Source organism: Ammodytes marinus (assembly GCF_949987685.1).
Source record: "Ammodytes marinus genome assembly, chromosome: 10".
Taxonomy (NCBI): Eukaryota; Metazoa; Chordata; class Actinopteri; order Uranoscopiformes; family Ammodytidae; genus Ammodytes; species Ammodytes marinus.
In genome coordinates, this window is record NC_137214.1 from 8,749,053 (window position 1) to 8,776,766 (window position 27,714).

The 27,714-nt window shown below is 42.4% G+C and overlaps 2 protein-coding genes across 2 annotated transcripts; one reads left to right on the forward strand and one right to left on the reverse strand.

The window, feature by feature from the left end:
* The first annotated feature begins 1,423 nt into the window (after positions 1 to 1,423).
* Positions 1,424 to 19,069, forward strand: atp10b (ATPase phospholipid transporting 10B). The gene is made up of 21 exons (XM_080035106.1): positions 1,424 to 1,955; positions 4,674 to 4,878; positions 5,494 to 5,579; positions 5,900 to 6,006; positions 6,395 to 6,526; positions 6,798 to 6,925; positions 7,630 to 7,882; positions 8,423 to 8,613; positions 10,180 to 10,344; positions 10,918 to 11,416; positions 11,536 to 11,636; positions 11,727 to 11,853; positions 11,965 to 12,149; positions 13,834 to 14,101; positions 14,661 to 14,737; positions 14,825 to 14,950; positions 15,041 to 15,241; positions 15,655 to 15,735; positions 15,852 to 15,956; positions 16,252 to 16,439; positions 17,768 to 19,069. Exons 1-21 carry the CDS (start codon positions 1,546 to 1,548, stop codon positions 18,042 to 18,044), a joined length of 3,912 nt encoding a protein of 1,303 aa, XP_079891232.1. The 5' UTR covers positions 1,424 to 1,545; the 3' UTR covers positions 18,045 to 19,069.
* Positions 19,070 to 20,143: 1,074 nt separating this feature from the next.
* fbxl3l (F-box and leucine-rich repeat protein 3, like) lies at positions 20,144 to 23,190 on the reverse strand (the record flags this gene model as incomplete). Its single annotated transcript, XM_080036182.1, has 4 exons — positions 20,144 to 20,787; positions 21,482 to 21,653; positions 22,409 to 22,531; positions 22,828 to 23,190. 4 exons carry the CDS (start codon positions 23,188 to 23,190, stop codon positions 20,144 to 20,146), a joined length of 1,302 nt encoding a protein of 433 aa, XP_079892308.1.
* Between the last annotated feature and the right edge of the window lie 4,524 nt (positions 23,191 to 27,714).

The following is a 27,714-nucleotide window of genomic DNA, read 5'->3' on the forward strand; positions in this document are numbered from 1 at the left end:
TGTTTAATTACAGTTTTCCTGGATTGCTCAGACACGCTTAATGAAACAAGGATCCACTGGGTTTTCAGCTTTACCTTTGTCACACAGAAAAGTTCTATTTTTTTGCAAATGTGTTAACACGGTTTCATTGGTTTCTCTTTTTCTAAACAAAAAGAAAGACATCCAACTGGTTTGGATTAACTGTGTGTAACAAAAGATTTTTTTTTACAGCCAATAGAAATGATTTGCATTAATCCCTCATGCACCTTTTTGATCGCTGATTGAACACAAATGTTCAATCAGCGATCAGTCCTTCTCGCCCTCAGCTAAAGTGTCTTGTCGGCGAGACATCCTCCAAAAACATCAGAGAGTTGTCTTATATCTCCCATCTATATTCTCCTGAATGGGGTGTGTGAGTGGTTCCCTCTGCTGCGTTCATTCACATTCTGCACACTCTACATATATGTTTGCCCCGAGCAGTCATAGCTTCCTGCTCTGTGTTGTGTTGTGCTGTGTTGTCAGTTCAAATCTCCTTATGACCCACTGCACCAATTTTCTGCTCTGTAAATATTCAATTGTCAGCTCATTCGACGGCTTTTTCCTGTGTATACCACATTTTCTTGTATTGTCAGGGCAACATCAAGGTGTTAAATGTATTAACAACAGCGAAGTCTACCTCACTATGCAGCCGGGCTCACTGACTCATAACTCAATGCAATGTGAAGGGCCAATTCAAAGAATTCTAGTGATTTTCAATCAAGTTTTAATGATTCTCCTCAATTGAGTTAGTACACAGCACAATTCAGACACAGGGCAATTCTCAATTCAATTCAAAGAACTTTATTCTTCCGTTAGGAACTTCATATGTGGAGGAGCATCAGGGTACAACAGTACATACAATATACAAACACACACGCACACACACACACACACACACACACACACACACACACACACACACTGACACACACACACACACACACACACACACACACACACACACACACACACACACACACACACACACACAGCATCAGCCCGTACTCGACATATGGCAGATAAAAACAATCTTTGCTTAGCCTAGTGAATAAATAGTAGTACCTCCATAGAGGAGGAGTAATAAATATGTTAAGAAAGTTAAAAAATAGTCCAGAAAAAAATTAAAAATAGATAGAGGAGACAAAAAGGGTTTTAGCCATTCAAAAGTCTAATGGATGCCGGGACAAAGCTTGACAGGGCTCGGTTTGTTCTTACTGTAGGGGCTCTGTATCTGCGGCCTGAGGGTAAGAGGCAATTCTAAGTCTAAGTCAGCTTTAGCCACTGGAGCACTCAGGGCTACATTTCTGTAAGGAATGACAACACACCTGTCAATGCAAGGGGGCGGGCTCAGAGGTAGACAAGGTGTGTTGTCACTTGTTTTAAACCGGCATTAGGCTTTACACACACACACACACACACACACACAGAGAATCACAAGAAGGGAAAGCATGGATAGTCTCTGTAAGTGTTGAGAGAATGGGAAGGAAAAGTCGGTAATAATACAGAGACACAACAGACGGAGCAGCCATGCCGTGGAGGAGCCCTCTGGCCCTGCTGAGGGAGGCCTTGAGAGGTCAGAGGGCGAGGGAGAAGGACCTGCGAAACCTGGTGTCCAATCTGCCCTACGAGGGCCTGGAGAAGGGCAAGCAACCCAACCGCTACTACTCAGGCAACGCCATCAAGACCACCAAGTACACCCTGCTCCTCTTCATCCCCATGAACCTCTTTGAGCAGTTCCACCGTCTGGCCAACATCTACTTTGTGGGTCTGGCCATCCTCAACTTTGTCCCAGTGGTCAATGCCTTCCAGCCCGAGGTGGCTCTGATTCCCATCATCGTCATCATGTCCCTGACGGCCCTGAAGCACGCCTGGGAGGACTTCAGGAGGTACCAGTCGGACAAGAAGCTCAACCACAAGCCGTGCTCCATCTACAGCAGGTAAATGTAAACGTGAGGCAACAAGTTAGGTGAGACACTCACGGTGCGTTCAGGGCTCCTGCACGCCTGTATTTATGATTCCTATCATTCATCATGTTGATATCTGTGAGATTGTGTCGATCTGTGTGATTGTGTAGATCTGTGTGATTGCGTATACTGTGTGTGTGTGTGTGTGTGTGTGTGTGTGTGACGTGTGTGTGTGTGTGTGTGTGTGTGTGTGTGTGTGTGTGTGTGTGTGTGTGTGTGTGTGCGCGCGTGTGAGGGTGTTTAACCTCCTCTGCATTTCAGCACCCCATGAGAATTATTTTTCCACTTTGAAATATAAAATGTGTGGGATATTATTACTTCCTTTTTTTGAAGAGCTTCACAACAACACTATCTCCCACACACATTCATCTCATGAACATTTTTTTAATGAAATCCTCATCCGGGGTGGTTGCGTCAGCAGCAAACACAGTGAGGTTAGTGGTTGTCTATTTTTGTATTACTGAAATGAAAAATGCATAATTCACAAAGGAGGATGAACGCTGTCACTTTCAACCCTTTCACTGCTGTGCTTTTTGGGAGCAGAGTAGGACTTCCGAATTTCCTTTGGATATGATAGGAGACTGAAGGGAGATCCTCCTAAAAGGAATCTTCACAGATTCAACATCTGTAGAATGCCTGTGTCATCATGTGTGTGCATGTGTTTGATTTTTCCTTTGTGGTGATAGGGCCATGGTTTGGCCCAAATGCTGACCCCAGACAAAGTATTTGGGACACTTTGAAGAAAGCACACAAGTCCATCTGGGCCTATTAGTAGACACTAGTATTCTCTCTCTGCCTCACCCAATAATCTAAACCGTAGTTGGTCTCTCATGGCTCGCTGGGGGGGTGGGGGGGGTCCTGAAGCTAGAAATTTGGGCTTTGTACAGATTAGAATTGTATCGATCGACAAGGATTCCTTTTGAAGTATACACATGTCTCCAGAAGAAGCTCCAGAATACACTTTAGGCTTCTTCCACACACTTCCTCTTTTACTTTCTATCTAAGGTGAAGTTTATGACAGCAGGATGAAACCAGTTCCGACATGGTGAAAGACTTAAATCTGCCGTGTGTGATCTTTGCAGTGAACGTGAAGGTCCACATGGAATGCAGTGCAGATGAGAGGGATTTTTTACCTTTTTAATTCATCAGACCTTTACAGATGCACGGCGTTACTTCACCCTTTCGCCGGCATGTTGTTTTCACAGAGGTGTGAAGTGTGTCTCTTTGAACGCGACGTGTCTTATCTCCAGGGTCGTCTTATCTATCTCGTCTCTCGCACAAACTCGTGTCAATCCACCTGCACTCAAACGTACCGCGCACACACACACAAACACTGGCTGTAAATCTATAGCTGATTGAATGCCAACTCATGCTGTCGCACTGTTAAACGTGTCTTTTTCTCTTAGGCTATTCGGGTATCAACTTTCAAGAGCACTGATTCATCCCTGTTAACACGTTGAAGGAATGAGACTATCACTATCTATCATCAAACCAAACAGGCTATCTTAAGTGTCAAGTATTATGTTGAATGCCACATGCTGATAACAGTATCACGAGGACAAGGCAGGTAGCCAAATAATTTAAGTGCGTTAAAACTTAGTCGAGTCAGAAAAGGATGACGATAGACAAAGACATTGTTTGGCGATGCATGTGAGATCTTTATGACAAAGGTTTGGAAAATAGGTGTATTTCCATTCTCACATTGACAACTCAGATGACAACATCGATGCCACTCTCTTGTCTACAAATTTGTAGATACACTTACATTTGTGTGGGGATTAATATTAATCTAGTTAATAATACATAATAATAAGTGAGCTTAAGACGAGCTATTAAGTGGATTTGTAACCGTTTGATAGAGCAGTGCTAGTCGTTCCTCCCATTTCTACTCTTAGCTTTGTGCTAAGCTAGGCTAACCAGCTTCTGGCTTTGGTTCATATTTACTTTACGGACCTAAAATTGGTATCTGTCTTCCCATCTAACGCTCAGAAAGAAAGCTTACAAAATGCTGAGGCTGTTCTATTACGGTAAAACAGTGTAGGGTCATTTACATGACGGATGAAATGTAGGCCTACTCCAGGTTATGTGAGAAGACATGACACACTTTCGAGAAATAACTGGAAACTGTTAAGTAAGCTGTGTGAGAGCATAGGCCACATAATGAAACGAATATTTGCACGAATACAATCCGAGAACCACATGCTAAAAATACATACACCTCCCCTCCACATGCTTTGTTTGGGATGAGGTGTGGTGTGATGCAGTAGCCAACCGATCAGGTCCTACATGCAGGGCAACATACCTGCAGCTCTCTGTCACCGGGAATTAACCAGCCTGACGTGCATGTTCAAACCATAAAGTATTATAGGCGCTCTGTGGAAAGCCTCAACCCCCCCTAGGTGTGTGTCTTACTGTAAATGTCTCCTCTAAAGGTTTCTTCATTCTTAAAACACACAGAACACTTCTGGGGCGCTCTCCAAAAACAACTGCGTTGACTTTTTGACTTGTTCAATTCCCTAGGCTACACAGCTGCTGTGATTTGTTAATTATTCTTTATTTTTTATCCACACAGAGTGAGTCAGCCAAATGTGCCAATACTGCAGTTGATAAATGTGACGAAAGTCAATGTAAAAGACACACAGGGATGTCACAAAATGATCCATGATGACCGTGTGACATGACTGATTTCAGGAGGGAGAAACAGTTTGTGGAGAGGCGTTGGAAGGATGTGCGAGTGGGTGATTTTGTGAAGGTGGTTTCCAATGAGATCGTCCCTGCAGACTTGCTGCTCCTGTACACATCAGACCCCAACGGTGTGTGTCACATCGAGACGTCCAACCTGGACGGAGAGACCAACCTGAAGCTGAGGAAGGCAATCTCTGGCCTCTGTGTCCCTGTAAGGAATACTGACTCCTTCTGGGTTTCATTTCTCGCCTTCTACTTTCTATATCTCTCTGCACTGTCTGCCTCACCTCCTGTGACTGACAGCAGTTGACACAAATCAACATGTGACATGTCCTTTAATGACTTAGCTTGCTGAACATTTAATGTAATTGTAAAATAAACTCACACCTGTTGGATTACATGGCCTAAGTGCATATTTTTTTGGACCACGGTTGTCTTTCTTGTGTGTAATACTCATTATGTCAGTCTGGAGTTCCAGTGTAAGTTACATTCAAGTTTACACATGGCAGGCAAAATCATTGTTTTTTTCAAGATCTGGTCAAATTTTGAGATTTATGTCTGTTAACATTTCTTCTTTCATACTAGTTTAAATAAAAGATTTTAACTCTAAATTTTCGTTTTTTACGAGATTCAAATGAATGCACAATTAGTTAGATATGCCAATGTATTGCATTTACATTTATTCAAACATTTAAAACATTGTAATACAAATATGTATTTTTTTTAATGAAGCTCATGATGATATCTTTAAGTTAAAAATTGCAGTGTCGCCTTCAATTATTTCCGTTCATGCGATAGTGACTTCATACCTCCTCCCATTTCCCAGAATCCTGAATATGAACCTGAGAGCTTCAACTGCACTGTGGTGTGTGAGAAGCCCAACAACAATCTGAATAATTTCAAGTGTTATGCGTGAGTATCAAATACACACAGATCACATGGATTGCCTAAAACATTTCCTTTGAGCCTTTCAGGGCAGCCGAGCAAAACTAATTCCAACCCACTTGCTGCACTTTCTGACGCCAACAGAGGCATTATTGGGGCTTTAATAGACTGTATTCGATTTCCTCGGGCTCCACAGCTCTTACAGCTCTTACAGCTGGTCTGCCCATGCTGTCCAGCTATGTAGGAAGCAGGGGGAGAATTGCTAATGGGTCGTATATATATGTGGGGATGAATATCTAACCAGATCTGACAGTACAAAGGAGGTCTATGGCTTTCTTTTGCTGCAGAGAGAAACCTGATCAGGAGAAGGTGGGCGCTGGAATTGAAAGTCTGCTTCTGCGAGGCTGCACAATGAGGAACACCAACCACGCTGTTGGTTTCGTGGTGTATGCAGGTATATGTCTTGATTTCGGGTTCATCAAAATGGGTAGGATTACTCCTCCATGGGCCATAAATGCCTGTACAAAATGTAATGGCAATTCAACCAATAGCTGTTAAGATATTTCAGTCTGCTCTGAAAATGACCACACGACCGACAGACTGCCACTGTCATGTTTAAGATCCACGCTGCATGGTTGAATGTATCAGAACAAGTCATTCAAAGTTTCAATTCTTCTACATTTCTTAATGAAACCCAACTTTCCAGAAATATAAGTAGGGTTACTCAGTGACGCCCTGTCTTTTTTTGGCCTTTCATTGACTGACCCACTGAGGTGAAAAGATGAGGTATTTCCCTTTTGTGTTCTCTGATCATATCAACTTCTTCTCACCCCATCTTTAAGGCCATGAAACCAAGTCCATGCTCAACAACAACGGGCCCAGATACAAGCGCAGCAAACTAGAGCGTAAACTGAACACGGACGTCATCTTCTGCGTCATTCTCCTCTTCGTCATGTGTCTGGTCGGAGCAGTAGGTCAGTGACGTGTGACATCACTTAACCATGAACCATAGAATCCCTCCACGGTTACGTGATGAATGCTCTTCTACATTTATGAGACAACGTTTTAATTACCAATGAAACAAACAAAAAAAAAACAGAACAGAAAAACTCACTTCACTTTGAGACTGGGTTAGACATGCCAGGAGAAGGAGGAGGAGACAGAGGAAGGTGTGATGCCAAAAATAGCTCTTCCACTCTGCACAACAGTTGGTGTGATTAATCCCCCTTGTCTCCACACACGCAGGTCAATTCTTATGGCTGAAGGCGCTGCCTGCCGTGCCCCCTTACCTGGTCCCCGACAGCAACGGCCACCTGGACAGTCCCAGTCTGTCCGGTTTCTACATGTTCTTCACCATGATCATCCTGCTGCAGGTGGAGAAATCTAATCTGTGTATAAAATTTCAGTGTGCTTTTATGCCTCCGGGCCATTCTTGTGAGTCCCTTATCTCAAGAACGCTTTGAGGGATTTTCTTCAAAGTTTGCACACATGTCATCTCTGACGCATGGATGAACTTAATAGATTTTGGAGGTCAAGGGTCAACGTTACTGTGACCTCATGCATCATGGACGCAATATCTCAAGAACACCTTGAGGGGTTTCCTTAAAATTTGGCACAGACTCACCCTATGATTAGAGGATAAACTGATTACATATCAAAGGTCATAGGTCAAGGTCACTGTGACCTTGCGCGTATTGTGAGCGCTGTATCTCAAAAAGGCTTTGAGGGATTCTCTTCAAAGTTTGCAAACACGCCCACTCTGACTTAAACATGAGCTGAATAGAATTTGGAGGTCAAAGGTTACTGCGACCTTACATAGGTCGCAGTGACCTTGTACCATATTGTAGCTTCAAAGGGGCGCTACCTTCTCAGCCTTAACCACCACTGTACTCTCACTATTCTGAAATTGTGTGCCACACTGAGGCATATAAATGCCAAGTGGTATTTTTAGTTCTTCACTTCTTACACTCACCAAATTCTTCCTCTTTCCATTGTGTCTGGTCCCCTTTCCTTGCTAATTTTTTAATATTTCAATCACTTCTCACATCACCCTCCTCTCTTCTCCTCTCCTCCGCAGATCCTGATTCCTATCTCTCTCTACCTGTCCATTGAGTTGGTGAAGATGGGTCAGATCTTCTTCATCACTAACGACGTTGATCTGTACGACCAGGAGACGGACAGCTGTGTGCAGTGCAAGTCCCTGAACATCACAGAGGACCTGGGACAGATTGAATACATCTTCTCTGACAAGACTGGCACCCTCACTGAGAACAAGATGGTGTTTCGCAGATGCTCCATCATGGGCACCGAGTACCCGCACAAAGAGAATGGTGAATTTTTTTTATGAAACTTATGCTGTCAGGTTTACAGACACATAATATGTTGATCTCAATTTGCAATTCATTTGAATACACTCCCAGATATTTTTTTTATTTTGATAATGTACAATTTAAAGAAAACACATGTTAAAATGTTAAGTAGTGGAGAAAATGCCCATTAAGTGGATACTTATGAGACTCTTCTGAATATATTTTATTCCCCTTTTCATCTGTATATTGTGGTGTGTCCTGATCAGAGACACATATTTTTGCTTCTATGTTAGTGCTGCCCTTCTGAATTGCATTATTTTATGACTAATATATATACTATTTGAGTTGAGCTCCCTATTATTTAATTCCCACCATGGAAAGTATTTTGGCTCACTGTAGGGTTTGGGGAGGATTCTGTCTTTCCTTCCACCAGGTTGGGGCTGACTCATCCAGGTCTTTAATGTCCTCTGGCAATTGAGGTTAACTGCTCCGCATTTAACATGTCCCGACAAATACAGTACACACTTTATGAAGCAACTTGTTTATTTTGGGGATTTGCAGCCATTCGCCTAGCTGTCCTTGAAGAGACCGAGACAGAGGACGACATCATTTTCAACCAGCGGCCACGACCCACAAAGACTGGGTGGTCCCTGGAAAGTGAGGACACCCAACGTCACCATGGCAGCAGCAGCCGACACAAGAGCAAGGTCGCAGGAAATGCCCGGAGCGATGTGGCCTTCAGCAGTCCACTGGTAAGACGGTCGGGAAGAAAAGGCAGATTTTTAATTCAGTGTTTTGCCCGGTATTTTTTTTTTTGCAGTCAACTCACGGTCACTGGAAGCCACCACAGGGGGAAAGTTCACCGTGCAGGAGGCAAAGTCCTGACTTTCACTCAGGCTACCTGGATGGTCCCCCCTTCCCCACAAACACTTCTTTTTGTGTCTTTGCTGTTCTAAAGATGACTGGGCAGCACTAGGAGAGAGTCAAAATTAACCATGACATTGCATTTATAAAGTGGGAATTGGCCTACATTCAGACCCAATGTATGGAGATTTGACTGCTTCTGAGATGTCTCATTTTACCAATTTGTATAAATGTAAAGGAAAATAAATTATAACATAGTTTGAGATTACATCTTTCATAAGAAGGCATGTATCCATATTGAAATGTAGAATTACAAATATCTGTTACAAAGGCAGGAGCTTTTATGTCTTTGGGTTGTCTGTTCGTACGTATGTCTGGGCCATTCTTGTGAACGCAATATCTCATGACTGCTTTGAGAGAGTTTCTTCAAGTTTTGCAAAAATCTCGACCCGCAAATGAACTGATTTGATTTTTGAGGTCATAGGTCAAAGATCAAGGTCCCTGTGACCTCATGCCTCATGAATGCAATATCTCTAGAACAAACCTTTCTTTGAAGCATTGCCCACCTACCACCACTGTACTTCCACCGTACTATCTAGCTCATGGTCAGAGGGGACACAAGCCTATCCCAGCACGGATTGGATGAGCGAAAGGATTAATCCTGGGCGTAGCCTATCACTAGTCCATCAAAGGGCGGACAACATGATAAATATGATAGAAATCATTTGATGGATTAAGTTTAGGTCATTATCGTTTATCATGAAAGTTGAACTTTTAACCTATGTCCAGATCTAAAAAAAAAGGATGTTCTTTCTTAAACATGTTTGATGTCTACAAACATACCCGGAACACCTCAAACTGTAATTTATCGTTGCCTCATGTCAAAAGGCCTCGCGGTCCCAGTCCCGGCTGCAGATGGCCGAGCTGCTAGGTGTCAGTGATGAGCACATCCATTTTGGCTCAGAGCTGCCCCTGTGTCTGTGACAAGACATATGGTCATGCTGGGCTCCACTTGGCACAGGCCACTGATGGCACATAAACTCTAAACGTGCACTATAGTTTAGTCATCACCGTGTTGCTATACGGTACAGTAGCTCTTTGTCTGTTTTTGTACACAGGGCAAAGAGCAGAGACCTGGAGATACTAGCGGGGACGGAAAAACTCTTGTGTAGCCTATATTACAGCAAGGCAGCACTGAGACCATCATTGGTTTGCCTCATGCTTTGTCTAGAGCAGAATATTTGGATGATTTAAAAACATTCTTCCCCTTTCTTCCTCCCTTTCCATCCTGTAATATTTCCTGTGCGCGTGGGAAAAGATAACTGGATGAAAGGGTTAAAACATTTTTTTTCCAATCGTGTCATGTCAAATCAGTGAAAGCTGTGCGTAAGCAAGAAAACAGTTTATCAACATGAGCTTTTAATTAAAACACTGATTAACTTTTACTCCAACAGGAAACAGAGGTGATTCCAGACAGGATGCTGCTTCAGCAGATTAGTGGAGCAGAGAGATTCAGCAGCAGCAGCAGCCGGGAGACAGATCCTCACCTGGACTTTTTTCTGGCTCTCGCCATTTGCAACACGGTGGTGGTTTCCATGGCAACAGCTCCTAGACGGAGGGTGAGCATGCCGTTAACTGTGAAGCTGCATAGTAGAGATGGAGGGCACAGTCAGGAGAGGAAAGATGCACAAAGGAAGGATTCTCTTCAAACTTATAGAGCAATGTCAAATTTACCATCTGGAAAACCTTGTGGAGATTCTTTTAATCGACTCATTCATTGTTTTATGAGTTCAGTAGATCTATAAACCCGGTGTCCAAATATTTTACTGAAGCAAATTCTGCATAGGCTACACAACAACAATAAAGCTTCAATCCTTCCTTTTGAAAGTCTCTCTTTAAAATATTTAGCTTTATATTTTTAGCCACATATTAAAGGGAGATTTGTAGGGGCCATCAAGGATGCCTTTATTCATTTTAGAACTAACTGTTCTTGACTGTTCTGATGTCACATGGGAGAAATATGTGGGGTTTTCCCTTGAGTTGGTGAAAACGCACAAAAAGAAACATAGTGGAAACGGATGACAATGTTTAATTTATTGTGTTATCACCATATGGGTGTTTGGGCAAAAATGTTGATATAAAAAAAACCTACAAACAAATGTTGCTGTTTTTTTTTTGCTTTATTCTTCCAGGTGAGTGGGGTTTCAAGCTCCTCTCAGACAAACAACCCACTTGATACTTTGTCCAACTGGGTTAAAAAAACAGGCTCTCTTCGCCACATATTCACATCTTGGAGGCAGGACCATTTTAACCCTCCTTTAAAAATGGAGGAGTCTGGAGAGGTGGATGGGCTCCAAACATGTTCGCTCCATGCTCCGTCCCTGTGCGACAACAGGCCTTCAGCGACCTCAGATGACCTGTGCTTTGAGGCGGAGAGTCCAGATGAGGCGGCCCTGGTGAACGCAGCCAAGGCATATGGCTTCACTCTGCTGGCCCGCACGCCTAACAGTGTGACGGTGAGGCTGCCGTCTGGAGAGGACCTTGTGTTCCAGGTGCTGGACACCTTGACCTTTGACTCTGTCAGGAAGAGAATGTCTATTTTGGTGCGACACCCGATCACCAGAGAGTGCCTGCTGTACACTAAAGGTGCAGACTACGCCATCATGGAGCTACTGGGTTCGCCATACGCAGGTACGGCAAGTAAAAGTACATTTAGGCCAACACATATTTATTAGAATAGTCATTAGCCAACACTGTACCCTGGCTCATTTTGTCATATTGTCATATTGTCATATTGCTCATTTTTTCAGAACATCTCACTGGGAATGAGAAGAAAACAGCAGCAGCTACTCAGCATCACCTTGACTGCTATGCTAAGGACGGGCTGCGAACCCTTTGCTTTACAAAGAAGGTGCATGATCAGATGTATTCATATTCATATTCATTAATTTCCCATACCAAAGGAGCTCTTGTTTCATCTTTTGTCCGTGTGTGCTCGCAGGTGGTGAGTGCCAAGATGTATGAAAGCTGGTCAGTGGACAGACAGAGAGCACTAGCTGCCATAGAGAACAGAGAGCAGCTTGTTATGGACAGTGCTGTGCAGCTAGAGACCAACCTCTCCCTGCTAGGTGACAGACAGTGTACACATCAGAAGAAACACTTGAAAAAGATACTGTATATGTGTGTGATAGGCCTATGCTCCATGAGTGTATCATCACCCTGACTTTGTCCTCCTACAGGGGCGACAGGCATAGAGGATTGTCTGCAGGACAGCGTCCCTGAAACCATCGTGGCTCTGCGGGAGGCAGGGATCCAGCTGTGGGTGCTGACTGGGGACAAGCCAGAGACAGCTGTCAACATTGGCTATGCCTGCAGGCTACTGGAAGAGGAGGACCTGGTTATTAACATCAGCTGCAACAACAAGGTGAGGAGGGCCATTGGCTGTCGCACTGAAGCTTGGCCGTAACGTAAAGGTGCTACAAGGAACTTTGAAATATTTCCGAAACAGCCTAATTTTTCCTCTGATGATCATAAGTGACATGTAACAGCGCACAAGACCATCAATGGAAAGAATGCTATTTTTATATAGTTTTTCTTAATGCCTTTGTCATGGGTACGCTCACAGGAACAACAGCTGGCGTAGTAAAAACACTATCGCTTTTGTCCAAAGGACGTGAAAGAATTAACAAAAACTGAAAGTTCCTCGGAGCAACTTTAACTTAATTTACTGATCAGTTGTTTTCTTCTTTTTAAAAACCATTTTAAAAAAATAACGATTTATAGAATATAAATGCAAGCCTGAATATTTGTTAGGAGGTGAATGAAGTTTTCAAATGAAAGAACATAAAGACCTGGAACATTACAAGCATCACCTACTGAACATTGGCCTTAAACAGATTAAAGCAAGACATCCTTTTCTTTCATACATCAGCTTGTTTCAAAGGAAGGCACTGAGTTTTTCGTGAGTTTTCCAAGCAGTAAGTCCAGGTGGTTTATACCTGGAAGCTTGTCGCCGTCCAATTTAAATCCCGAGACCTTTTGGACCACTTTTCCATTTTAACTAAAGGTCAAACTCTTACATTTCCACCTGAGAAAGTGTGAAGGCGTCAAGGTGTGGGTCCTGCTTCTCTGAGGTCATTAAAGACGAGGTGGCACAGGGAATGAGTCCCTAACAACCCGTCCACGTCTAATCATCCAGCCGTCCTCAAATAGACCGAAATGAACTGTCGGATACATGGGGAGCTTTCCTCAAATGGGACCAGTCCCTTCATGATGAATGGAGGGAGATACCCCCCCCCAATACAATATCTTCTGCTTTCATATCTAATTACCAGTCTAATATGCAAACCTCAGAGGAAATACCCCTTTGCTCATGATCCGGTTGTGGAGGCGTATTGGTAATGAACTATTTTTACCGCCCGTAACTCGATGACCACCTGAGGGATGCATTCCCACAGTCATCCCCCTACCACCATCTAATGAAATTCAGCCAGCCTTAGATAGATGAGACATGAAAACAGGATGTGACCCAATTTATTTGTCGTCATCTCAGTTTTTTTCCCTTTTGGCTAAGAGAGGATCAAGTTATTTACACACAAAGATTGGGTCTGATGGGACCATGACCTCGTAGATTGCTCATAGTCAGACAAGATGAATATGACTCACCAGACTTGCCTTTACTGTAATATTGTGCCTTTATATACGTTGTGTGTTTTGCCTTTTTTTGGGGCCTTTTTTTGGATTGCAAGAGATTTCGCGGACTACCTTGCTCAGGAAAATTAAAACAACCTTTTTAATTGGGATGCAACAAACAGTTAGTTTCATTACGGATTTATTTGACGATTTCTTGAATATAATGTGAAAAACCGATTTTCAAAATGCCATGGCATTCTGTTTGCATTTCACATAAGACCAAGGAGAGCACATTTTAGAAGCTGGCACAAACATTTCTTTGGTATTCTTGATTGACAAATGATTCAAAAGTAAGCAAATTTATTTTCTACTCTATTCAGCTCTAGATTGAAAAAAAAAAACATAAATAAAAACCTTTAACAACAACGAAAACAATGTTATCAGCAAGAATGATAATATGATTTGATGTTTTCCAGCTCACGTGCACGTCCATCTTGGATTCCACACTGGAAGAGGTGAGGAGGTACGCTGCAGACCCCCGTAACGTGGGCACCACCCAGGACATCTCTCTGGTGATCGACGGGCGCACCCTGGCCATGCTGCTGTCCTCAGACCTGCAGGATGGCTTTGTGGAGCTGGCCAGGCGCTGCCGCTCTGTGCTCTGCTGTAGAGTCACGCCGCTACAGAAGAGCCACGTGGTGAAAGTCATCCGGGAGAAGCTTAAGGTCATGACCCTCGCTGTCGGTAAGAAACTATCGTTGTATAGCTATTCAGCTTATTCCAAATGCATTCGTGTGAATGCCTTAGACAAAATCTACACACAGATTACCATAGTTTAGCTACTTAGGCTTTTTCACCATCAACATTTTGACATGAAAAGTACATGTAAGTGCATGGTTAATAAAGGGATTTGTGAGAGAAAACAAAAAAGGGTTTTAGGAGAACATGTACGTCATTTCTCTCTGGTTGTTTGCTGTTTATTAAGGTTTTCATATCCTGTTCCATTTATTATTCATTTATCCTCAACCATTATACTTTTTTATTCCAAATTTGCTTCCTGCTGAGGCAACGAGTCCCTTTACTGGGTAATAACTTTTGGACGTAAATGCAAGGATGCACAGTGTTATATCATGATAAGATTAGCCCAAGACATCAAAAATACAGTGTCAAACATAAAACTCAAATTAAATTCCTTCATAAAATAATTTATTTAAACAATGGATGTAATAAGACCCACAGTTTCATTGGGCTCCTGTCCTCAAACTGCTGTTTAACTTACTGTATTTTCTCTCTGTGGCTTCAGGTGACGGTGCAAATGATGTGAACATGATCCAAGCGGCTGACATTGGCATTGGGATATCTGGTCAGGAGGGCATGCAGGTCAGAGGACAGGCGTTTTGCTTAGAATCCTTTCTTGTTGTGTCTTGTACTGCTCTCACCGTCCCGAACTCTTCTGTCAACCTGCAGGCGGTCATGGCCAGTGATTTCTCTATGCCTCGATTCAAACACCTGAAAAAACTCCTCCTGGTTCACGGACACTGGTGCTACACGCGACTGGCCAACATGATCATTTACTTTTTCTACAAGAATGTAGTGAGTATCATATCTCTGCTGTCTGAATAAAATGGACACATTGCAGGCTTTTCTCATCTACTCATGGACAGTTGAATTTGTTTTCTCCAGGCCTACGTGAACCTGCTGTTCTGGTATCAGTTCTACTGCGGCTTCTCCGGCACCGCCATGATCGACTACTGGCTGATGATTTTCTTCAACCTCTTCTTCACCTCTGTGCCGCCCATCATGTTTGGGATCATGGACAAAGACCTTTCTGCAGAGATGCTGCTGGGTGTTCCAGAACTATACAGGAGCGGGCAGGGTGCAGGGGTCAGTGACGCTCTAGTGCAACTCCTTATTCTGAGACAGAAACTAATCATTAAAGGTGGAGTCAGCAGTTCTGGAGAACGCTTGTTGTCAAAATCACTTTTTGTCAAAATCAGTGGATATCTTCTCCTCACGATCTGCTAACTGTGTATGTGGGAAATGTTGCTAGTTACGGATGGCTCCATTTGTTTACATACCAGTTTACAGAGCCTAGGCTGTGTATTAACACCCGATTTTCAGCACACACACAGTACTGTACAGACGGGTAGAGTATTGTGAAGAGATATTCACTGATTTTGACAAAAAGTTACTTTGACAGCGATCATTCTCCAGAATCGCTGACTCCACCTTTAAAATGTAGGGTGACTAGCCATTGTTTTTTCATGTTTTTAAACTTGTGTGTGTTTTTTTTCTAGGTATACAGGTTTTCAACTTTCTGGGTCTCCATACTGGACGCCTTCTATCAGAGTCTGGTGTGCTTCTTTATTCCATACTTGGTAAGAGTCTGAGAAACACTTTACATTCTTCATCTTCCTTTACACATTGTGCATCCATTCAGAGTTACTAGTTTACTTGTTTGTCTAATGCCTAAGACACCTGTGTTCTCCCCCAGGCTTACCGGGATTCAGACATTGATCTTTTTACCTTTGGAACTCCGTTGAACACAATTTCTTTATTTATCATCCTGCTGCATCTGTCGATAGAGATCAAAAGCTGGGTGAGTGCTGAACTGATGGATATCTGTTTTCTAGATTGAATCACGAAATACTTCCAGCGAGCCAAAACTTTAATAGCATGTAGAAACTGCTGTCTTTGTACGTTCAACATTTTATATTATTAATACATTTGTGTTTGTAAATTGATGCATTACAATATCTGTCTATTGTTTTTGTTTTTTATCCATACATCCAATTACTGTTTGGTGTGTGTGTGTGTGTGTGTGTGTGTGTGTGTGTGTGTGTGTGTGTGTGTGTGTGTGTGTGTGTGTGTGTGTGTGTGTGTGTGTGTGGCAGACGTTGGTCCACTGGCTGATCATGCTGGGCAGTGTGGCGTTGTTCTTCGTTGTGACGGTGGCCTACAGTGGCCTGTGCGTCACATGTAACCCTCCGTCCAACCCATACTGGATCATCCAAAGGCAGATGGTCGACCCCATGTTCTACCTGATCTGCATCATCACTACTGTGGTGGCCCTGCTGCCCAGGTACCCTCACTGTTACCTGCCCTGTCATTCACTGTGGAGGGGGGTTAATCGGTTATTTTACGATAGGAATTTTTCTTCAAAAAATATGTCCTTGAAGACATATTTATTAAAATGTGTACATTTGGAAAGGCAAGAAATGAAGCAGCCTATCACGGCTGTAACCAACTATTGATTATTATTATCATAATTAAAAATATCCTTAAAATGTCCAAAAAAACAACAGATTTTTTTTTCTTCTGAAACCCAAGGTAACGTCTAGAAATTGTACAACTGTCCTAAACCCAAAAACATTAAATTAATTATGATATAAAACAGGGAACAACATGACATAGTCGTCTTTAGAACTGTCACTTCTGCATGTCTTATTTATTGAGCAGTAGTTCTGTTTTGGCAAGATAAGTCCAGTCTTTCCACTGGGGGAGGGGGGGGGGTCCCAAAATAAATCAGAGGGGCCCCAATAGAGGCATATAATATTTACCCTTTATCTAATCTAATCTTTTTTCTAGGAAAGTTCTCTAAAAATCCCACAAATGCAATAATCGGCTGATGGAGAATCACACAGCGATGGTGCAAAGTAACTAAGTACATTTGCTCAATGCACTGTATTAGGCACAATTTTGAGGTACTTGTGTGGGGTACTACTTCAACATATTTCACCACATTTATATCATTCATTGAATTATTTATGAGCTTTACAAGCTTTAGATTGTAGTTACTTCATAGATTCTGATTAATTATACAAAATTCAACCGACAAATAAATAATGAAAATAAGACTTTATAAATCCCCAGGGGGAACATGACACGCTATCCAGCAGTCATTACGATTAGTTCCACCTTTATCAGTGGCAAATTAAGACTGATACCTACATTAATCTATCAATGACTTTAATTCAATGATATAAGAGACAGTGCTCTGAAATAGCACATTCTGCATAATGAGTACATGTCAAAAGGGTCATAAACCACTGTTCTACTCCTTCTTCCATTCCTGCTTAAACCCAATCAACCTCTTAATTGTCCTATCAATGTATTATTTTGGTGTGTATTTGATCATTAACTGCTATGTAATTGTGAGCTTGTTACGGTGCACACAGGCAATCTTGGCCTATTTGTAATTAAATAATGTTAATTGTGAAAGTCCAGGAAACGACTGAACCAACATGTGCTCTGTATTCCTCGCGGTTTGCCGCTGATGCGCCTGATATTTAGAGGGAACGCTCTGATTTACATCAAAGGGGACGCATATTTTTTCACTGGCCTACTTTCTCACCACCACCACCACCACCACCACCTCTCTCTCTCTCTCTCTCTCTCTCTCTCCCCCAGGTACATGTTTCACGTGCTGAGGAACTCTATCGCCCCCTCCCCTCTCCAACAAGCCAGGCATGTGGACCGGCTGGACCCCGGAACCAGGGAGCAGTTGATGAAGGAGTGGAGGAACTTAAGGGGCTCGGGGCCGGTCAAACGCTCCAGGCTGTCCACTCCGCCCTCTCCCACCCTGGACACCCATGCGGACATTTACCCCGTGTCCCCCATCGCCTCTGATATCATGGGAGATGAATCCACACTGAATGTCATCACTGGAAACCATCATCACACATGAGAAACAGAGACTTGTCGTTGGCAACTTGGAAGGAATAAGACGATTATTTATTCAGAGAATTGTAAATATAACTGGATCGCGAGTGGATTGAAGCCAGCAAAAGAATTATGTACATACGTACTTACATAAATTCAATCAGGGTTTGGAGAAAAATCATCGATTTTGGGGTGATGACTTGAATTTTGTAATAAGCTGCTCGACCCAAAAAAAAACGCATGTAGGGGGCCTCTCCTCCTTACCCTCCTTCATAACAAGCTGCCTATAGTGAACACATAAGCCTGTTACTTTCCTGATGGGTTTTCGGAGAACAGTGGTAACCCAATTAGTCATGCCACCCACACCCTTCCAAAATGTGGCACTTTTCCAGAACAAAATGCTTAGCCAGTTTAATATATTCCTCTCACCTAGATACCCTAAAGAGTCACAATGCATCCTGTCACTATGGCAAAAACATGTGTGCTGTTAACATAATGTCTAGTCTATTTTGCCTGTAGAGAGAAAGAAAGTTTATATAGGCTGGGCCTGTGATTTGATGTATTTTTTTTGTATATGTGTGAGTTTGAAAATACAGTAAAAAAAAAACAGTCCATCTGTGAATTCTGAAGAATCAGAAGAAAGCGATTCTAAGCAACAGTGATTGTCGCTTTCTTTCATGGAAATGGAGTGTGCACAAGAAGTATCCACTCTTAAAAAGAGTTAGTGGCCGAATGCTGTCCAACGACAATAGACAATGGACACTTTATTTATATCTGTATTTTGCACACACATTTGCACTGTTCTTTACTTACATCTGCACTGATTTACTTTCATTTGCACTGTTTACTGTCTGCACCGTTACTGTAGCTACTGTTCATTTTATCTTATATTTTAATTTAGGTTAAAGTTTATTGTAGGTACTGTTAGTTTTTATATTTTAATTTAGATATATATCTTAATTTTAGCCTAATGTATGTTTAATGTATGTCTTGTTTTATGCTACTGGATACCTGAATTTCCCTCGGGATAAATAAAGTATCTATCTATCTATCTTATCAGTGGCATTCTTCATTCTACAGTAGCAGCTCAGCTTATATAAAAGGTCCCATTGCCTCCGGTTAGATCATTGCTGCTCTCTAGTGTTGAACGTGTGGAGCTGCAGAAAGGTCAAACGGGACAAAGCCAGAAAAACAGACATTAAATATGACTCTATTAAAGCCACAAGAACATTTAACACTCAAGTTAATTCAATTAAAAATTGTTGTTATTGTAAATGAAACACAGCATTGGTTAAAGAAAAATCAGTAACAATAAAGCAGACCAGTGCAAGCCCTACTGAACCATGTGATAAATAATTTGAAAAAAATTGACAAATTAACAAATACGAGGCAACAATCTTTTATTATGTTTCATGTGGTCACAAGGTTCCACTGGTTGCTGTGGGCATGTTTTGTTTTAATGCACCAAAACTGTTTCATGAGGTAAAAAAAATATAACGTTTGGCACAAAAACCTTTATTTTTCCAAGACATCCCCAGATGTTGAAACCTTCATCTGCTTTTACCAGTGATCCTAGATTAACAGGGTCATTAAAATAATTAAAAAAGAAACACATCTGAAATGTTTATTAAAATCTTAAATAAAACAATCAATATCGAATTCTTTTTTTAAATTGCACTGCATGTTTAAACCTACAACTTTAAAGGAAAAGGCGGTGATGCTTTTTGGGATAAATGATAGATTGTGATATTTTTAAACACAAGCAGCCAGCAGATGGCATGACCCCATCTGTAACACACTATGGTTGAAAGCTTGCAGGAGAGTGACAGTACTGTAAATTCAGACTGTTCTTCACAGACTGACAGAACCTATGACACCCAAAATCTCACATTATATTACACACATTAAGTATGCATAGAGAGAAAGCCACATGCTCACAACATCGCCAGACAATAACCCAGCTGCCATTATTTTCAAATGAGAAAACATTCTTAATATTAGTTTTTACATCAAATGCAAGTAAGAATACAAAGGACAGCTTTAGAAATGAACCCACCTTTAAGCCTGAAAAGAACACAGATGACAGGGATAATGTTGAGCCTTCACCGTCCTCATTAGCAGCCTCTACCAGGTGGGCATCATATCTGGGAACCACAGACGGCCCAGGTGCTTGGACACCTCGGTGTGGATCTGCTCCATGTTGTAGCTGCTGTCTGGTATCAACACCTCCTCCATGATGGACAGCTGAGTCAGCCTGCCCCCGCATATCTTCACAAACTCCACAAAGCCACTGCATGTGACCTCGCACTCGCCCAGCCCGATGGCCGTCAAGCTTTTGCAGCGTTCTGCGATGCGGATCAGCTCCTCGTCCAGCGGCTGGAGGCCATTGGCGCACACCACCAGCTCCACCAGCCGCGGGCAGTTCAGTCCAATGCGGCCCAGCATCTCTTTGCTGACCGTCCGGCCAAAGTACAAGTGGGTGACGGGGGTCTCCTCGCAGAAGAAGGGCTCAAACTCCTCCAAGTACAGGAAGAAGTACATGACGATATTGACCTTGGGCGAGTGTCGCACCAGAGCCTCCCAGCTGCTTCTCTTGATGCTGTGGAAGTGTGTCTGTCCGGGGTTTTGGCTCACCACATCGATGCGCAGGTGCTCAAGGTGGACATGTTTTTCAGAGGACAGGGAGAGCAGGAGTTCATCGCTCAGGAGATGGTAGTTCAAGGCCAGCTCCCGGAGTCCGTGGCACTGGTCTGCAACACACAGGATACCTGAAGACGGAAAGAGAAGTAAGAACATCTGTAGGGGAATACATCCTTTAGGCATGAAGCTTCCTAACTCTTTTTTATATCCCCCATTTTGGTCCAGATTTAAAGGTGAGCAAGATCAGCAATTCTGCGGATCCGCTACCTGTCCGTACTGTGTGTGTGCACTGAAAACAAATCCAGTATTAATACTAGGCCTAAGCTGTGTATTAATACTGTATTTTTTCCAGTTCTCTCACACACACACACACACACACACACACACACACACACACACACACACACACACACACACACACACACACACACACACACACACACACACACACACACACACACACACACACACACACACACACACACACACACACACACACACACACACACACACACACACACACACACACACACACACACACACACACACACACACACACACACACACACACACACAGTTGGTGATCCACTGAATTTTCCACAGCGAGTTTCATTTTGGATTTGGAGGGAAATGCCTTGTCATCACTTCTTGGTGCAGACGTTACCCATGTTCCCCTCAGGACAAACTGTAAGCTACATCATCATGTCAAAGTTTAAATATGTAGAGTACTTTTTTTTCGATCAAATATCTGCAATATAATAGCATTCCCAGAAGCCACAGCTGTAGTTTGTGTTAAGTGTCTTTTAAGGAACGCATATAGACCTGCTGGGGAGACATGAGGGCAGCTGCTCATCTTCAGCAACTTTAGGGTGTGACTGTTGTTGGCAACCAGCACCTTCAGCGATGGGTCGTCCACTGGCGTATCATCGATCTTGATGGAGGACAGAGACTTGGAGTTGACAAACACCACAGTCAGCGCAGACACAAAGTGGGCCTGAGGAGGGACAAACAATGATCAAACCAGAGTTTTTGCAAAAAATTGCCCAAATTAGGGATATTTTTTTACCAGACTAAACTTGTGGTTCATTTACTCTGACAGATGATTACAGTCTTTGGTTGACATGAAAACAGCATCCATGATGTGATGTGCGCCGTATGGGCCGGATCCACAAAGAATGGATTGAGCCCTCGCTATTTGCTCCATGAGTTGCGAAGAATTAGCACCGGCAACCTGCCCTGTTTTAGCACCATATCCACGGAAAGATGTTGCACTAATTATATGCCAGCGCTAAAACGCAGCTGAGCCCAATTTGCATTCTATTTGTGTTTAATTGAGTAAGCTGATCTTTTCCAAGTGTTTCAGTGTTTCAGGCTAAATGAAGCAACAGAAGCACCGTGCACATGAATGTTCTTTGATCTGCTTCACATCCACACAGGTCAGAGAGAGAGAGAGAGAGAGAAAAGAGAGAGAGACAGATAGAGACAGAGAGGGAAAAGGATAGAAAGAGAAAGACAGAGATAAATCACGCCAATATATTACAAGGTCCTCAATGGTGTTAAATTGCACCACTATAACTACTTGCAGCAATTGGTGCTGGTCTTTGTGAATAAAATGGTATTAGCAAAAAGGCTTATTTGCATGGGAGCAATTTTGCACCGGATAAGTGTTGTAAGTGCAGTTTGAGTGCAGTTTACTTGCATTTCCCCCTTTCTGCCTGTGCTCTGTGAATTGCGAGGGCCTTCTCTTACCTGAGCCATGTCCATGAAGCTGGGCCGTGCTGTGGAGATCAGCCCAAGGGTCTTGATGGTACAGTTCACCAGCTGGGAGAGAATGTCACAGGCTGCCTCTGCAGATTCTGTGCAGCTGTCCACCTGATTTCCCAACAGTGATTCACCGTTTAGGTAATAGCGCAAAGGGAGAAAAAAAAAGAAAAACAAATACATACAAATGAGGAGTGGATAAATAGAGGTGTAAGAATAATCTCAGCCTATGTGTGTTAAGCCCGCTAATGCCCAGACAGCCGATGCGTCATGATGAGTTGTGCAGCAGATGGTTTGGATTAAGGAGTGCACACTTTGTTTTTTTAGACAGCTGTGTTGTGAAAATGGAGGAGGAGGAGGAGGAGAAAGGAGACGAGAACCTGTTGACAGCATGGGAAGGCTCTTACCTTGAAGCTGACGTACTGCAGGTGCTGAGCGTGTCTCTTGATGATCTGCTGTACCAGGTCAGGGTGAGTGGAGCTCAGGTAGGATGTGGTCGGCTGGTTGAGCTCAAACTCAAATCTCCTCCACAGGTCAGGGGTGTGAAAGACGTCGTTCCAGCCGCGGCACACGGACGCGGCCCTGGCCCGGTCCACCAGGGACAGGTGCTGGAAGATCTGCAGCACCACGTAGTGAGGCAGGTTACCCCAGTCCTCTGCATGGGTCAGGGCAAAGCGGGACGCCGCCCTCCACTTCCGTATCTTGGCCCGAACCTCGTGGGAGGGGAAGGGCAGGCACTTGGATTTGAGAGATGTCCTTCCTCGTTTCATCCTGAGACAAATCAGCACATTGTGGCATCATTGGATGAGGAATTGATGACATTTAATGAGTAACATAATGCATCATGTATAAATTAGCATTGTCCATATATACTCTATTTATTTGATTTTAATATTGTATTACAACTTGGGAGTCAGAGTATAATGCAACATTCACAGGCTGTGGCTAAAACCAGGAACAATTTCCAAAAAATAAGGTAATTTTCCCTCTCCCGTTATGCAACACCAGACTTCAAGAAGTAAATTACACTTTCAATGAGCATACTATCATCAATTCTCTTCATTTCTTCATCATTAGTTTCAAGGATAAACACAGAAGAGATAGTAATACAGAGAGAAAGTACTTTGAAAGCTGCAAATGTTCTTCTCTTGCTTACTGGATTAAGAAAAAAACAATTAGTAAGGTTGCTGATAGTTGCAAAATATATTTTCAATAGATTCCAGAAGTTCCTCACTGTCTGAACAGGGCACTGTGTAAAACTGGAGCCCATCATTGAAGTCCTACTAAATTGTGACAATATGTATTATCACTGGCTCCTGCTTATTGAGGAAAAGGTCTTCATTCCTCACATAACCAAACCTGTTCTGAGGCTTCAGCTTCAGGTTACACCAGTAAAAACTGAGCTTGTAAAGTCTGCTTACATACGTATATGTTGGCCGGGTCTATGAATTAGGCTATAATTTGCAACATATTGTTATGCCTTTATACTGTGTAGTTTCAGCCATGTCTTTAAGAGCATAACGAATTGTAAAACAAAAAAGAAAATTAAAAAACAATTATGAAGTGGACTGTTTGTATTAAAGTCACTCCTAGTGTCAGTCTATTGTCCCTATGCATATTTCTATGTATCATACAGTTAATCCGCGAGAAAGCTTTTGGTGTCAAAGGTTGAATTAAGTTGATCTGAACCGAAATGAATGGGTGGAAAAACACTACCTGTGGCGCCAGGTAAAGATGTTTACAGATATCTCAAGACGCTTTACGAGCACTCAATAAAACACATAGTCTAGTCTATCATCACAAACGAAGAACACACAACTATAATATATATATATATAAAACACGTTAAATTACTTACATGAACGTCTTAAAAACAACTATTTCGTCTCGGTTGCGTGCTCAGCCGGTGTTCACTCGGAGCCATGACTTGAGAAAACGCTTTCTGCTGCTGGTGATAGCCTATATGACAGCAAGGAGGAGCGGCTCCCATAATAAGCTCTCCTCTCCTCTCGGCATTAGCGACAGCTTGACGGGCGCTGCCGGTGACGGGCAGCCGGTACACGTGAGCGGAGGGAATACTGGGTCTGCTCGGCTGCAGTTCCAACCACAAATAATAGTGCAAAAACACAGAGGCTGTATCCATATGATCGCCTACAGCAGGGGTGGCCAACCAGTCAGAGACTAAGAGCCACATTTTTTACTGTGTTACTGCAAAGAGCCACATCGTACACACGGCTACACATGAACATCCCCCCATCCCTTCCTCATACACGCACACGCACACACACACACACACACACACACACACACACACACACACACACACACACAGACCTCTGCTCAGTCAGATTTACTGTAAATGTCACAACCAAAATGATAATGCAGTAACGGCCTTAACTATGTTTCACCCGTTTCAGTTGCATTTTTTATTATTATTATTTTTTAAATAAATAATGCTTGTGCATGCTACCAGGCCCAGGTGCACAATGGCTCAAGGGGGCCCTAAGCTAAGGTACTGATAACTTTACATGTCTTATAGTCAAAGAGCTCAGTCACTCATGTCAATAAAAGGTTCCAAAAAGGAATAGCCTAAATATAAGGAAATAAATCATCATGGGCCCCTCAACTAGTAGGGGAGAAATACAAAAGCAATTGTAAAGCAACAGCATTATTAGCTCTGTCTTAGGGGCTTCATGAGGGGCCTCTAAGGCCCCCACACATATAGGAATAAACTTTATATGTGTAAATTCTATACTGTTCATACAAAGTAGCTATCCACCCTTTATCTGTTGAAATGGGTCTCTCCATCATATACCATGGGTCTACAGACCAATCTACTGTTTTTGCAGTTGCAGAGTAAAGGATGCTGCATGCTTAAGAAAAATCTGAAAAATAATGTTCCTTCTGCAGCTCAACATTTGATTTAGCCTCTAAATTTTCCTCTCTAAGTGCATCAGATTGATGCATTTTACTTTAAAACGGTACACATTTTCTTCTAGTGTGCAATGCTCCCTGACCCCCCAACAAGGACCAGGGTCCCTCCCGCAGTGTCCCAAAATCATCTGGGAAACACTGACTTTCTTAATATGTTTTTTGCCAATAATTGTATGTATCTGTGCGGAAAGTCAGTGTAACTGACTGGATAGGTAGGAGTGGGGGGGCCCTTTGAGAGTCTTGGTCCAGGGGCCTATTATCTCATAATCCGTCGAAGAACCAACTAGATTCCACAATCTTTTTAATATTCGCATTATTTATTAAAAAAAAAAAAAAAAAAAAAAACGGGGGGCCCCACACTAGGACTTGAAACGGGCCCCCAGATCGTTAAGGCCGCCCCTGTGATAATGACAGAACTGGACTCCTACAGTACTAAGACGACAGGCCAGTAATTTTCAACAGTGAACATTGTGTGCACTGCCTCACACACAAACTCTCAGTTCAACCAAGTCCACAAACAAAAATATAACAATTTACAATAGCGTTTTTCTCTTACTATGCATGTTGCTTAGTGGGACTTACTTTTAGCATGGAGTGAGCTGAAGTGGCGCTGAAGATTTGAAGCCTTGAAATGCGCTAATGACGCCTGGCATATAAGGCAGAATGGCTTGGTATAACGTTCAACAAAAATATAAACTCTCCCACTCTGTTTCGGAGCGAACTTGACGCAAATTGTTTACTCACGGAAAACCTCCCTCCAAGCTGAGCGGGCAGTTTTAGGTTGCGTCCACACCAAACGTTTGCGAACGTTATGTTGCGTCCTCAATTAAACATTTGCGAACAGGCATACACATACACATTAACAAAATAAAAAATGAAATAATAAACAACATGTAAAACGAACGTAAGAGCCGCATGAAACGTTTGCGAACATGCACAAACATAGGCCCACAAAAAAAAAAGTATAGAAAAAAATAAATAAATAATTATTATCACAAAATTTGATATGAACTGAAGAGCCGCACGAAGCAAGGCAAAGAGCCGCAGGTTGGCCACCCCTGGCCTACAGTCTTAAATCCACATCGGCTTATACATTATAACTGATTATTATTACTTTGATTCATGTATCTTCACCAAGTGTGTGTGTGTGTGTGTGTGTGTGTGTGTGTGTGTGTGTGTGTGTTTGTTTGTTTGTTTGTTTATCTGTTTGTAATGGTATTCAAGTGATTCATGTTTTGCAGAATCGTGTTGGATGTCCACTGACATGACATGGCATCTTTAATGCAATGACAAATTCATTATTTTCTTACATAGGCTATATGAGTAGTGAAATATCTGATTCACACTTCAATCGTTCAGGAGGGTGGGGGTACCGCATCAAAAATTGCCAGGGAACTAAAAAAATAAGGAAATAAAAGGATCTAATAAGTAGTTGTTACCACACTGTTCCACAAAGCAGTCAACCAGTTAAACTGCTGAATCATCAGAATGTTTCTGCACATGACAGGACTGAGTTGTATTCGAAGTCTGATGTATAAAGTGTTAGTTTTTTGCCACTGAGATGGCAATTTTGGTAGTCTCACCTCTTCAGCTTTCAACTCCTTCAAGGCAAAAAAGCCCGAAAGATATAAAAAAACTGAAATCCAAGTTCTGATTTAAGGTGGATTTGGAGGCAAGAAGAAAACATTATCACCTCAAGGTCCAGTTAGTAGCGGTTCTAGAGTTTTCTCAGTAGATGGAGATTGCCCAGTTGTCACCCATATATTATTCGTGCTTGACTTTGGTAAACAGTTCATATATCTTACGTTTAGATCCATTTAGTAGCTAGCTGTTACAGTGTGCAGCATAGCATACTGTAGGTCCAGTAATAACTTCTAATCTCCACAAAGTAATCAATGTGTAAATGGAAAGGAGGAATATGCTACAGCGTATTTAGTGTATATTGACCTTTTAGTTATTTTACGAAGTATTGTTCCATTTCAAGTCTTTTCCGCAAGCCCAAACACTTTTTCCATTAATCTTTTCATACAAGTTTAAACCCCATTTGTCCAGAAGATGGCAAAGCAGTTTTGCTTGATCAGTTGATTGTCTAGATCTGAATTAGCTGCTCTGATAAAATACATAAAAATTTCAATATACATGAAGAAATGATTTTGTTAGGAAGAGAGTTGGGTACTTTTTTCAACTGACCGGTAAGTTCAGTCTGCTTTTGAGCTTGAATTAGCCAGGTCACCTGGGTAATGGAATTGGATCCACCTGGGCCAGGTGGAGCCAATTGCCAGGTGATTAGAGAAAAACATATAAACCAACATAGAGCAGATTGTGATTAGTTGTTGCAGCACTTTCCATAGGCTACCTCC